Source organism: Ornithorhynchus anatinus, chromosome X1 (genome assembly GCF_004115215.2).
Source record: "Ornithorhynchus anatinus isolate Pmale09 chromosome X1, mOrnAna1.pri.v4, whole genome shotgun sequence".
Lineage (NCBI taxonomy): Eukaryota > Metazoa > Chordata > Mammalia > Monotremata > Ornithorhynchidae > Ornithorhynchus > Ornithorhynchus anatinus.
The window spans coordinates 120,674,026-120,688,287 of NC_041749.1; the positions used below are offsets into that span (position 1 = coordinate 120,674,026).

General features: G+C 41.6%; 1 protein-coding gene across 2 annotated transcripts in view; it reads right to left on the bottom strand.

Annotated features, from left to right (window-relative positions):
• CDH8 (cadherin 8) overlaps positions 1 to 14,262 on the bottom strand; it is a 368,100-nt gene that overhangs the window by 255,641 nt on the left and 98,197 nt on the right. For both annotated transcript variants that reach the window (XM_029052199.2, XM_029052200.1), the window contains exon 3: positions 11,047 to 11,341. In XM_029052199.2, coding sequence (XP_028908032.1) covers positions 11,047 to 11,341 — 295 coding nt within the window. The remainder of the gene's footprint in view (positions 1 to 11,046; positions 11,342 to 14,262) is intronic.

A 14,262-nucleotide genomic window follows, 5' to 3' on the forward strand; every position in this document is an offset into this window, starting at 1 on the left:
ACATTCCCTGCCCACAATGAGCTTACAGTCTTGGGGGGCGAAGGGGGAAGACAGACAGTAATATAAATTACAGATACATAAGTACTGTGGGGCTGGGAGGGGGGAAGAACAAAGGGGACAAGTCAGGGCAACCTAGAAAAGAGTGGGAGAAGAAGAAAGGGGGAGCTTAGTCAGGGAAGGCCTCCTGAAGGAGATGTGCCTTCAATAAAGCTTTGAAGCAGGGGAGAGTAATTGTCTGTCAGATTTGAGGAGGTAGGGCATTCCAGGCTAGAGGCAGGACATGGGCTAGGGCTCAGCGGCGAGATAGGAGAGAGAGGGGCACAGTGAGAAGGTTAGCATTAGAAGACCAAAATGTGCAGGCTGGGTTATAGTAAGAGAGTAGCAAGGTGAGGTAGGAGGTGGAAAAGTGATGGAGCACTTTAAAGCCAATGATGAGGAGTCTTTGCTAGATGCGGAGGTGGATGGGCAACCACTGGAGCTTTCTGAAGAGTGAGGTGACATGTCCTGAGTGTTTTTTCGTAGAAAAATGATCCCAAGCAGCAGAGTGCACTCCTCTAGACTGTGAGCTCATTGTGGGCAGGGATTGTCTCTCTTTATTGCTGTATTCTACTTTCCCAAGTGCTTAGCACAGTGCTCTGCACACAGTAAGCACTCAATAAATACGACTGAATGAAGTATGGACTGGAGAGGGTAGAGGCAGGAGGCTAGGAGGTCATCAAGGAGGCTGATGCAGTAATCTAGGCGGGATAGGATGAGTGATTTCATTAACATGGTAGCAGTTTGGATGGAGAGGAAAGGGAGGATTTTAGTGATGTTGTGAAGGTGGGACCGAGAGGATTTAGTTCAATACAGTACAGCTCAGGAGAGAACACTGATCAATTGCTAGTTAGGTGCGCCAGCCCTGGCTCATATTTATTTATTGAGGGATTATTGTGTGTTCTAAGCACTTGGTAGTGTACAATACAACAGAGTTGGTGCACACATTCACTGCCAGAAACTTCTATCTCCTGGGTCTCTTCTTCTGCCTATGGACCTCAAAGTAAGTCAGCCCTTCACAGCTTTCAGACAAGATCACTTTGGGTCCCAGGATAAATCAGCAGACTCTCCCAAGCACTTGGAATGTTGCATTGCACCCAGTGGACACTTTTTTTTTTTAAAAAAAAAGGTATTTTTTAAGCACTTACTATGTGCCAGGCACTGTACAAAAGGGCTGGGGTAGTTACAAGCTAATCAGGTTGGACACTGTCCATGTCCCACATGGAGTTCACAATCTTAATCCCTGTAGTACAGGTGAGGTAACTGAGGCACAGAGAAGTGAAATGACTTGCCCAAAGTCACACAGACAAGTGGCAGAGCTGGGATTAGAACCCAGATCCTTCTGACTCCCAGTCCTGTACTCTACTCCCTTGGCCAAGCTACCTCTATAATAATATGTAGGCAGGGATTGCCTCTATCTGTTGCTGAACTGTGCCTTCCAGGCACTTAGTACAGTGCTCTGAACACAGTAAGCTCTCAATAAATATGAAAGAATGAATATGGTATTTGTTAAGCACTTACTATGTACCAGGCACTGTTCTAAGCACTAGGGTAGATACAAGGAGATCCTGTTAGACACAGTCCCTGTCCCACAGAGGGCTCACAGTCTTAATCTTCTGTTTACAGATGAGGGAAGTGAGGCCCAGAAGTGAACTGATGTGCCCAAGGCCACAGAGGAGACAAGTGGAGGAGCCAGGATTAGAACCCAGGTCCCTCTGACTCCCAGTCCCATGTTTTATCCACTAGGCCATGCTGCTTCTCTAATACCATTACTATTACTACAGAAGCTTCATTGTCATTTCATGTTAAGAATCACCTCATGACCTGTTACAAATAATAATAAGAATAATAATAGTACCTATTACATATAATAATGAGAATAATAGTAGTACTTGTTAAGTTCTTACTGCGTGGTAAATACAAACATATTAGACACTGTCTATGTTGCACGTGACAGTCAAAGGGAGAAGGAGATTGGGTATTTAATTCCCATTTTAAAGATGAGGAAACTGAGGCTCAGAGAGAATGTAACTCAGCAAAAGAGGTTAGACATAGTCCCTGTCCCACCCAGGGTTTACAGCCTAAGAAGGAAGGAGAGCAGGTCACTTCTCCCATTTTATGGTTGATAAAACTGAGGCACAGAGAAGTTAAGTGAGTTGCTCCAGGTCGTACAGCAGGTAAGTGGCAAGTAGAATGTGGGTCTCCTGACTCCCAGTGCTGTGCTTTTTCCATAAGATGGATTGATTGATTAATTCATTCATCATTCAGTCATATTTATTGAGTGCTTACTGTGTGTCGAGCATTGTTTTAATCACTTGGGAGAGTACAACAATAAATACACCCATTCCTTGCCCACAGCGAGCTTACAGTCTAGAGGGGGATCTCTGGTGATCTCAGAATCTACTACTTTGGGGTTCCATTTAGATGGTGAGCACCCTGAGGGCCAGGAACTGGATCTGAACCAATCCCCTTTCTTTTTCTCCAGTGTTTAGTGCCCAGTGCCTCACACACTGGAAGCATTCATTTGATGCTATTGATATGCTACTGTGCTTCCTAAAGATACTATCTCCTTCTAGCAGAAGGGGTTCCTATCAAGCACACCCTATTCAAGGATTTTTGAACCACAGATGTTCTCAGCATTGAAATCAGAGACAGCAGCATCCAGTCAGCTGATTTTTCCGAAAATGTTCATTTCAACCCACATGACTTCCTGCCCACGTTTTCCCTGAGAATTTCACTTTTATTTGAGCCAAACAAATCAAAATATATGATCAAAGTGAGTTCAAAGAGAGATCTCCTCTTCCCCCATGTTCCAGCCCTTCATTTACATCTCTCTGACACCTGCCCTGAGAACATCTAAATTAAGATGAAGAAATTCTTTGACAGTGAAAAAGTTACAGCATATGGTTTCTTTCTGAACAAAGCTAAAGGAACCGTAATTACGATCATTTGATCACACTATTAGAAGAAACAATTTGGCCAAAGAGTTAAATGACTTGGAGCAAAACAGATTTCTACTGTAGATTTTCCTCCATGTAAAATAAGTCAGTTAATCAGTCAGCAGCCTTCTGCAGGCAGGGCTTTGTGCTAGGTTCTGTGCTCAGTTCTGTTCTGTGTGAAATACTGACTCTACCACTTGCCTGCTTTGTGGCTGTGGGCAAGTCACTTTGACTTCCCTGTCTCTCAGTTTCTTCATCTGTAATGTGGGCATTAAATACCTGTTCTCCCTCCCGAGCACTGCATCTGGTATGATTGTATGGAATCTACCCTTACACTTAACACAATGTGTGGCACTTAGTAAGTACTTAACTCCCACAAGTACTGGTATAATTAATTTTATTACTATGCCATTAATTCTCACATTCCTCTGTAGGTAGAAATATTAGTAAGAGTAAAATAGTATGCTAGAGAAGCAGTGTGGCCTAGAGGATAGAGCGTGAGCCTGGGAGTCAGAAGGTCCTGAGCGCTAATCTCCATTCTGTCACTTCTCTGCTGTGTGACCATAGGCAAGACACTTAACTTCTCTGTGCCTCAGTTCCCTCATCTGTTAAATGAGGATTAACACTGTGAGCCCTCTGTGGGACAGGGTCTCCGTCCAACCTGATTAGCTGTATCTACAGCCACTCTTAGAACAATGCCTGGCTAGTAAGTGCTTAACAAATACCACAATAATAATCATCAACATCATTATCAATGATATTTTCTGAGTGCTTACAGTGTGCAGGCCACTGTACTAAGCGCTTGGGAGAGTACAATTCAACAGAGATGGCAGACACATTCCCTGCCCACAACAAGCTTACAGTCCAAAGGGGGAGGTGGACATGAATATAAATTAATAATAATAATATAAATAATTTGTACCTATTGTCTTGTAATGCTGGCCCCATCCACACAATCAAGCAGCCAATCAATCATATTTATTGAGCATTTACTATGTGGCAAGCACTGGTCTAACCACTTGGGAGAGTACACTATAACAGAATTGGTAGATGTGTTCCCTGTCCACAATTAGCTTAGTGTCTAGAAGGGGAGACAGACGTTAATATAAATAAATAAATTACGAATATGTGCATAAGTACTGAGAGGCTGAAGGAGTGGTAAATAAAAGGGTGCAAATTCATTCATTCATTCATTCATTCAATCATCGTATTTACTGGGTGCTTACAGTGAGCAGAGCAATATATCAAGTGCTTGGGAAAGTACATTACAACAATAAACAGTAACAATTAAATCCAAATGCAAGGGTGATGCAGAAGGGAATGGGATAGAGTCCTCAAGCGATGACTCGTCCAAAGCCTCACAGGAGAAAGGAAAATAGGTTTGAGATCAAATGTCCCCTTTTGTGTTTTATCCATCAAGCCAATTACCCGTTCATCTGTTTCACACCTGTCCTCTTAACTACATTCCATGAATTACCAAAATCTTTCCATGGCTCAGAAGTTGCACTTGAGTTCCCAGGGACCTGCAAGGGGGGATACAATGACTCTGGGGGGGGGGGGGAGTCATGGCCCCACCCCCCAAAAAATGCTCCTATTTGAGTGGAATCAGTCTGAACCGTGTGGCCAAGCAATGGCACACAAAGTCCTAAAGACATATGACAGCACGTGCGGTTCACAATCTTAATCCCCATTTTACAGAAGAGGCAGCTGAGGCGCCAGGAAGTTAAGTGAGTTGCCCAAGGTCACACAGCAGACAAGTGGCAGAGTCAGGCACTTACTGGGAAAATGTCACATTTCAGCAGAAGACGACAGGCAAATTCTGGTCCCGTTATTCAAGGATAGAGATATGCATGATCAAGCACTCTCCATATGCCACCTCTTTTCCATAGAGTCTGTCTTTACCAGCTGCTTCTCCTCACGTCCGGTCAGAGGTCCATATCATGGACTGTTCTCTAAATAGGCAGCCATTTTGCAAATGTTCACCAGGCCCTCGGAGACTTTTGTGAAGAATACGAATGGATTAAAAGCTCTCAACATTTAGCTCGATGCAATTTTCCCCCATTTGCAGTGAGCCTATGACGTTTCTTCGGGTTTGCTTTGTTTGTTTTACCCAGCATTTGGAACCAAATACCATCCCAAATCAGGTCTGCATTTAAACGCTTGTGTTTCTGTATAATTAAAAGCAGCTTAACGTCTTAAAACTCTGTATGGGTAAAAGGAACTGACATTCAGACTGAAAAGACGGGCATGCATACACAGAAGTGTGCACACATGAACACGCACCCCCAGTTTCATTGGAAGTGTGCGGAAGGAACCACAATATTAAATCTGGAAATAAAGTAAACATTAAATCAAATCTGAACTCTGCCCATGCCACTTGTGAGTCAACAATTAGATTCCAAAAGGACCACAAGCATCTCTTCAAACCGAATTCCTGTAAAATGCGACTTTCCATACCTCATATTTCTGTCTTTCACATTAGAGTGTAAAAGAATTCTGTCTCCCTCGCTGTCTAATATGATATTTCTAAAACAGTTCAACTCTCTTATGCAGGCAAATACATTTGTGTACATTGTCTTGACAGCCTGTCAACTGGCAGACAGCTCCTGAAAATCATATTCATTTCAATTTAATATTGGTCAATTTTACAATTAGAATTTATTCTCGACTTTCCGTGCAATGAAATTTCTGTGCATTAGCTGATATTCCTGGGAGGGTTAAGGCAGCAAAGAGAGAAGCAAAGGCGAGAAAGGAGAGTCAGGCAGAGAAACCCCAACAAAGGGACGAGAAAAATGCTTAATATGCAGTGAAAGAATTAAGCTGCATGAGGTATAAACATGGATGTGTGTGCTCTTTGAAAATGAGTGTAGGTAGAAAAAAAACAAGAGCCACTTCTATGAGATGTGTGCATAAGTGTGTATCTAGAGATCTTTGGAGAGTTCTGGTGAAAAAGGTTGGGTTCTTAATTACAGATTAAACTGTAATTAGAACTCTTCAGTCTGGAAACATGAAGATTAAGTTGACAAAATCATGACATGTGAGTGGGGACAGGATGAAGATGGAATCACTGTTTACTAAATCTCTCAATACCAAGATTAGAGGGCATCCACAGCAGCTCAAAGATGGGTAGCATCAAAACAGACTAAAGGAAAGCTTCCATCCTCACCCTACAACAATTTGGTGGGCACATGGATTTTGTTATTGAAGGGGCTGCTCACCCCAACACAATCAATAGCTCCAAGAAGCTATTTGGAAAGTCAGGGATGTAAAAGGAAAACGACTTGGGGACCGGGAGGATAAATGTCAAGGAGGCAATCCTGCCACCTGAGATAGAATAACTGGCTGGGTGAATGATCCTAAAGAGAATGATGGGAATAGTAATATTTGTTAGTCACTTACTATGGGTCAAGCAGTATACTAAGCACTGGGGTAGATTCAAGATAATTAAGTCAGACAGTCCCAGGCCCACAGGCTAAGGGTGAGGGAGAATGGGAATTGAATCCCCATTTTACAGTTGAGGAAACTGAGGCCCAGAAAAGTGAAGAGACTTACCCTAGGTCACATGGCAGGCAAGGGGTGGATCCAGGTTTAGAACTCAGGTCCTCTGACTCCCAGTCTTGTGTTCTTGCCAATAGGTCACACTGCTCCTCCTTGGTCCCACCCTGTATGGCATTTCCATGCTCCTTGAGGGCAGGGATTGAGTGTTTTCTTTCTGGTCTACTCTTTCTAAACTCTTCATTCATTGTTCTGCGCACAGCAGGTGCTCAGTAATTGCAATTGATTGATTATTTGCTTATGGTCTTAACTTCCCACCCCATTAAACATTCATGACTGAAGTAGAACATTTATTCTTTTGGATAAATAGAAAGCTTGAACAGAATATGATCATGATTGTAAACATTTTCAGAAGTGAAGGGAAGGGGGCAATTATCGTTATGATTTCAATAAAAATACAGGCATCTATTTGTTACAAGAATTATAGCAGATGATGAGGATTAAGCCTTAATATGCCATTCATATTTTATGGCTTTCATCAAAACCCTATGTAGTACTGGTGATAGCCTTAAACCTCACAGTGGTCTACTCCTGTAGAAACATATTCATCATTTTGATTGGATGTGTGCAATGTTATACATGCCTCATATCAGCTACACAAATGGGACACGCCATCCTTGCCACTGGGATTTATAATATCCAATCCCAAACACAGTATTTTTCACAAATACGTACTTAGAAACCAAACCTCAGAAACCAAAGAAATGCAGCAAAGATAGTTTCTCGGGCAGGAAAAGCAGAAAATGCAGTCACTTCCTCCTAATCCTCTTTAAACTCTTAGCTACTTGTGGGCAGGGATTGCATCTACTAACTCCAATCAATGTATGTATTGAGTGCTTACTGTGTGCAGAGCACTGTACTAAGCACTTGGGAGAATACAAGATAATTGGTTGTCACATTCCCTGCCCGCAAGGAGAAGTCTATACCTTCCCAAGAGCTTAGTATAGTGATCTGAACACAGTACTCAGTAAATATCATAAATTGACTGACTGATAATTCTAAATCTCCCCTCTTCCAGGCAGGAAGAAACAGCTCTTCTGGTGGGGGAGCATGAGATCACCAGAAACATCAGCTCCAGAATGGTGTTCTGGAAATCAAAGTCAGGATCAATCAATCAGTATTTACTGCATGCAGAGTACTGTACTGAGATCTTGGCAGAACAGAATATAGTTAGATGCCATAATCCCTGCCCTCAAGGTATTCACAATCTAATAGGAAAGTCAGGCCCCAAATCACTTACCAAGAGGAGGCAAGAAAGAATGGGCAGATGAATACGTGGATGAGTAATCACTTAAATAATAACTGGCTAACTGCGTAAGCCAGTGTCGTGAGGCAGGGTGACCTACTGGAAAGAGCACAAGGCTGGGAGTTGGAGGCCCTGTGTTCTAATCCCGCCTCCTCCATTTGCCTGCTGATTGATCTTGGGCAAGTCACTTCACTTCTCTGTGCTGCAGTTTCTAAAATAGGGATTCAATACCTGTTCCCCCCCCCCCCCCCGCCCCATTTAGACTGTGAATCTCATATGGGACAGGGACAATGCTTGAACTGATTACTTAGTATCTCCACCAGCACCTGGCACATAGTAAGTGTTTAACAAACACCACAAGTATTATTATTTTTATTATTATTAACTATATAAATGAGGAGGTGGTAGTTGGGCAGTGAGAGAGAGAGAGAGAGATGAATTGGGGAAATGCTTCTGACCCCATTTCCCTGAAGCGGCAGCAGAAGAAGGTCTGACCTTATTCATAAACTTGTCCTCTAGACTGTAAGCTCGTTGTGGGCAGGGAATATGTCTGTTTATTGTTACACTGTACTCTCCCAACTGCTTAGTAGAGTGCTCTGCACACATTAAGTTCTCAATACATATGATTGACTGACATGATCAAATGCTTTTACTCCTACCTTAGTTTCTCTTGGCTTTCTCTCATATCTCCCTTTCCCCATCAACAGCTTTCCTCTTGTTCCACCATCCCCTTTCTCTAATAAGGCTGCTGGACAAGCAGCATGGCCTAGTGGAAAGAGGCCAAGCCTGGGAGTCAGAAGACCTGGGTACTAATCCCAGCTCCACCCCTCACCTGCTGCATGACTTTGGACAAGTAATTTAAAATAATAATGATAATACTACTACTAATAATAATAATGGTGGTCACTAAGAACTTACTATGTGTCATGCACTTTTCTGAGTGGTGGGGTAGATGCAAGCCAATCAGATTGGACACAGGCCCTGTCCCAAACAGGCTCACAGTCTAAGATGGAGAACAGTCATTTTCAACTCACTTTACATATGAGGAAACTGAGGCACAGAGAAATTAAATAGCTTGCCCAAGATCACACAGCAGAGAACTGACTGAACTGGGATTAGAACTCTGACCTCCTGATTCCCAAGTTCTTGCTCTTTCCATCAGGCCACACTGCTTCCCTAACCTAACTTAAATTCCTTAACTTATCTACCTCTCAGTTTCCTCATCTGTAAAATGGGAATAAAATACTTGTTCTTCCTCCCTCAGACTGTGAGCCCCATGAGGGACAGGAATGGTGTCTGATCCACTTATATTGGATCATTTGGCACATGGTAAACACGTTACAATTGCCATAGTTATTATTAGTCCTAACTTCTTGCCCTCTGCTGTTACTTGCTTCCCTCTTGACTTCTTCCTCTCACACTTGTGGATTTGTACTTACCATCCCTTTCTCTCAGCCCAGTTCCATGACTCTAAAGTGATTGCCTCAGTCTATCGAGGCTAGCTCCTTGGATCCTTCAAATGTCACGTCAGGACTCTGAAATTTCCCCTGAAGACGTTGAGAATCCATGCAAGACTTGGACTCCCACACCAGGTCAACACGCTCTCTCTCTCGCTCATTTCCTTCCACAGTTTAGTACCATCAGGCTACCTGAAGGTTGAGACTCCAGCGGAAAAGATCATGTGACTCCAGGTTTTGTAATCTCATCATCTGAAGCCACCAACTCCCCAGCGTCACTTAGCAATCGGCAAAATGGCCACAGTTGCCCCTGTAGGTACTTGGTTTCCCTTAACTTTCATTCTCCCTCAGAGATAAATTAGCCAACTCTGTCCTCGGGCTCAATGAACTGAATGATTAAATGTGATTAAAGTGAAACTGAAGCTAATGGTGACATAGGCATAGTTGTTCTTCAGTTTGAAGATAATACTGTCAGACAGGGAGTTTGCCACCATGAGAGAATCTCTTCCACCCTGTGCTCATGAAAACACAGTCGGTCCCCTTCCCTGGCCCTTTGCCATTCAGACAAGGGTGGTTAGAAGGAAGATAAGCTGTGTCCTACCACCGGCAGGACGTGAGCTTGAGTTGTTCTTGCAGTAATAATAATAATGGTGGTATTTGTTAAGCACTTAGTTTGCAATATGCCAAGATTGATGACAGAAACCCAGGTTGCACAGTACCTACCTACTGAGGTGAGCCATATCTGCTAAAATTGGGTCACTGTTTATTCAGGTAAAGTGACCCAAAGATACAGTCAGTTTTTCTATAACATGGAGGTCATGGACCCTGTACTCCAGAAACAAAAAATGGCACAGTGGCACTCATTCCTTGGATAAATATCCCTAATCCCTCTCAGCATTTGTTCCAAAGTGTAGAGGGGCAGCATGCATTATAAGAGAGCTGACTGCACTTCAGTGATGCAATGTGGCCTAGTGGAAAGAGCCCAGGTCTCGGAGTCAGAGGACATGGGTTCTAATCCCGGCTCCACTACTTTTCTGCTGTGTGACCTTAGGTCACAATTTCTCTGTGTCTCAGTTCCCTCATTGGCAAAATGAGGGATTCAATACCTGTTCTCCTTCCTCCTTAGACTGTGAGCTCCATGTGGGACCTGATTACCTTGTATCTACCCCAGCGCTTAGTACAATGCTCGGCACATAGTTAGTGCTTAAGAAATACCACAAGTACCACTTCTCTTATTATTTGGATGTAAACCTTTCATTGCCTTTCAAAGACACAATCAGCCCTCTTTTGAGGCATGGTACAGACATCAATCTAGTGTCCATGGATAGATTTCCTCAAAACCAGCAGGATCCCAGTTTGAAGGGAAGTTGAGGGAACATATAGGTCACCCCTTTATGCATCTGGTCACCTGAGAAAGAATTTTGATCAGTCTTCTCTGGAGTCTTGTCAAAAGCTGACAAGCCTATTCCCTCAATTTAGCAGCTTTAGCTAGACAGACTCTTTTCTGAGAGGCTTTCTACAAAGTGTAAAACCTGCATCTTGGGTGTCAATCTACACAAATAAATCATTAAACGGCAAATAAATATCAGTAGGATTAGTGAGAATAAATCTTAACTCCACCTCAGTAACAATACTCTCATTTATAACACTCTCGAGCATTGATAACTTTGTGTTGTCTTCTGTATTTGAGGGTGAAGACTGCAGTGGGTCTGTAGTGAATTTGTCTTTGCCCTCACCTTGTCCCTCCCCAAAAAAATTTTTTGAAAAGGCAAATTTGAAATAAGACAGTTCTTTGGATTTGTCACATACATACCCAAAACAGACATCTCTGGAACAGTAGCGTGGTAAGGGCCATTAAGAAATTCAGGTGCATTGTCATTGATGTCTTGCACTTTGATAATGAACTCTGAAGGGGGTTCCAGTGGTTTGCTAGTTTCCCAGTCGACTGCTTGAGCCGTTAGGGTGTATTCAGCCTTTTCTTCGCGGTCCAGTCTCTTTATAGCATGAATATCTCCTGTTATGTCATTGATCTGAAAGATTGTTCCCGCTCCATCTCCTGACAGAATATACTTGATTTTTTTGCTCCCTGGATCCAAATCTGTGTGGAGCTAAAATGACAAATTAGGATTTCATTAGTGATGAATAAAGCATTAACCAAGCTTCACTCTGCTTCTATTTAGTCATACATTTCCCAAGTTATGGTTTTACACTTTAAACTAAGCTTCACCAAGCCCTGTCACAGCTCACACAGTCAAGGAGCATGCACATTTGGATACAAACCAATCACAATTGAATGCAATCACTGGCCTAATTAGATGCTTCATTTAAAAAAGGCAATACCCTGCCCCCAAACAGTACTTTCTCTTCAGACCTAAAAGTCTTTAGATCCATTATCATTCAGCGCAGTTTGTGATTGTCCTCCAAATATTAACCTGAATTTGAATTCAATCTGTCTATTTGTTGCTTGTGTTTTCAGAAGAAAATGAGAGACTAAAATTGACTCTGGGTGTAAGTTAGAGAAATGTCTTCTTTGTTTTTTGTGTGAAGACAAGACTAAGGTGTTCCGCATGTAATCCAGTTTAACTAGATTTAACTCGAAGATGGATGTAAGCTTTCTTTCCTCAGGGCTCAAACCATTCACTGCTTAAAATAGTGAAACCATGTGTACAGAATTCAAAAGATGCTCTCTGCCCTTTACCATCTTTTTGTTTTAAGTAAGCTTTTCTTTGCCATTGTAAACTGTATTGAGTGCTTCAATAAATGAGAAGAAAGGATCATAAAAAGTAGAAAACTCCAAAGAAAAATCCACGTACATGAAGATCTACTCAAAAAAAACCAACAAAAACTAAAAGCATCAGGTTAAGTCAAATACTTATTAAATCTTAAAATGCACTCCTTTCACTTATTGTATTAAATTTATTAACATGAACAAACATTGAAATGCCACTTTCTTAATGAATATAGGATTATAATTAATTTAATGTGATATTAATCCTAATTTAAGATCATTTTAATTCATGTACATACTTAACATCTTCATTAGCATTCTTATTAAAAAGCAAATTTAAATACTATATCACCAACAGAGAGTTTCCATTCCCACTGACTTGAAGGCACTCCTCCTTCTCTGAAACAGTTCTGGAAAGGATTCAGATACTCTGACAACCACTCTCTCTCTCTCTCTGTGTCTCTTTTAGCCAAGCTATTCAGACTGGGTTTAGACTTACTTGCTCATTTAGTCTCATCTGCATAGTATCGACTTCCCCCAGTCCTCCAGCCCTCTCATTCTTCTGATCATGAGGAAACGGTGGCTTTGAAATTTCATTTAAGTCTTGAATAGTGTCACATTCAAAGACTCAAACAAGGCCACTTTTTCCTCAGAACTCACATAAAGCCCTGAAATGTCTCATTCTAGAACACAGGAGAACGCCCCCTTCTCTCTTACAGACATCCATATTCTTTTCTAAAGCAAACCTTTTCTCCATGTATTTTCCCACGTATTTCTCCAGAAAATCCTGCATTCATCCTACCAAAATAGCATAGAAATACCACTGTTATTATCATCATTAATAATAAATTAATAACCCAGAAAAGAACTATAGAACAGATAAGTGATTTCTGAATGTCTTTATGGACCTAAGTCTTAAGTGTAAACAATAAACAAGGGGTGATCAGGTTTAGGGTCTAATAAGGAATCTCACTTCTGAATCCTTGGGAATACTCCCAGAAAGACTTTCCTCTGGATAATCGCTATCACACAAAACCTACCAGCTATGCTAGATTAGGCTGAATTACGTGAGAACCACAAGAGCCCCTTGGTAGGGATGGGGTCCAACCTCCTTCTAGTCATTACACATGGATTTCTGGTCCAGAAGTAGTTCAGGCTCCAAACAACCGACGGTCTCTCGATTCTTTCAGAAATTCATGAAACCTAGTATTGGAGTGTCGCTTTTTATGAAACACACATGCACAGTTTATTGGCAACCTATGCGAGGCCATTTATGATGATGATTGAGACAACAGCAAGAAAATGTGAACAGAAAGACATGTATGTTAACAGAGAAGGAAAACCACAGTGCAAGACCAGCATGCTTTCTCTGGAGGTAAAGGGGGGCGGTGGGGAGGAGAGAGAGAGAGAGAGAAGAAAGAGATAGGAGAGAGAGAGATTAGAGGAGGCTCATTCTATGCTCTTCATGTTTCAAAAGAATGCTTGATTAAAGAGGATACCAAGAGAGTTGAATACGTGAGACCCATCTTCTGTGTGTAATGCTAATTAGCCTATAACCCAAATGTACTGCTAGGCATCGGTTAACACTCTTAATTGGTTCCATAAAGCAAAGTGGCAGACGAAAGAGTCCTAAACAAAGTATAACTTCTTATAGGAAATTATATCAAATAAAAAAAAGACCAAAACAATACATTACAACTGTGATAAAAGCACAAAACTATATTCTCCCAAGATTGCATGGCAATATACCTAAGTACTAAGAATGAAATAAATTGAATTGGATTATCATATATACATATTATGTAAATATATTTGTGATGTAAACAGTGTTGGAATAATAGGATTACTGTTCCCTGCCCACAAGGAATTTACATTCTAGTGGGGAGCGCAAACATAATAGATGAAATCAGAAAACAGAATGTACAGTTGAGGATATTTATCTATATAGGTGTATGTGTATCTACACACACACACTAGAGAGGTCAGGTATAAATAAGTGCTAGAGGTTGTTGTTGGGTAAGAAGGACTACTTGCTTTAAAACAAAATAGCGCTAATGCAAAAAGGTGCTGGAAGAGGGCATAAGTGGGTATGACTGCAGTTGGTTTGTTAGATAAGGAAAGCATACTTTCAATCCATCTATCATATTTAATGAACACTCACTTTGTGCAGACCACTGGCCTAAGTGCTTGGGAAAGTACAACATAACACATTTGGTAGACATGTTCCCTGCCCACCAGGAGTTTACAGTCTAGAGAGGGAGACCAATATTAAAATTTCAGATATAATAATGATGCTATTTG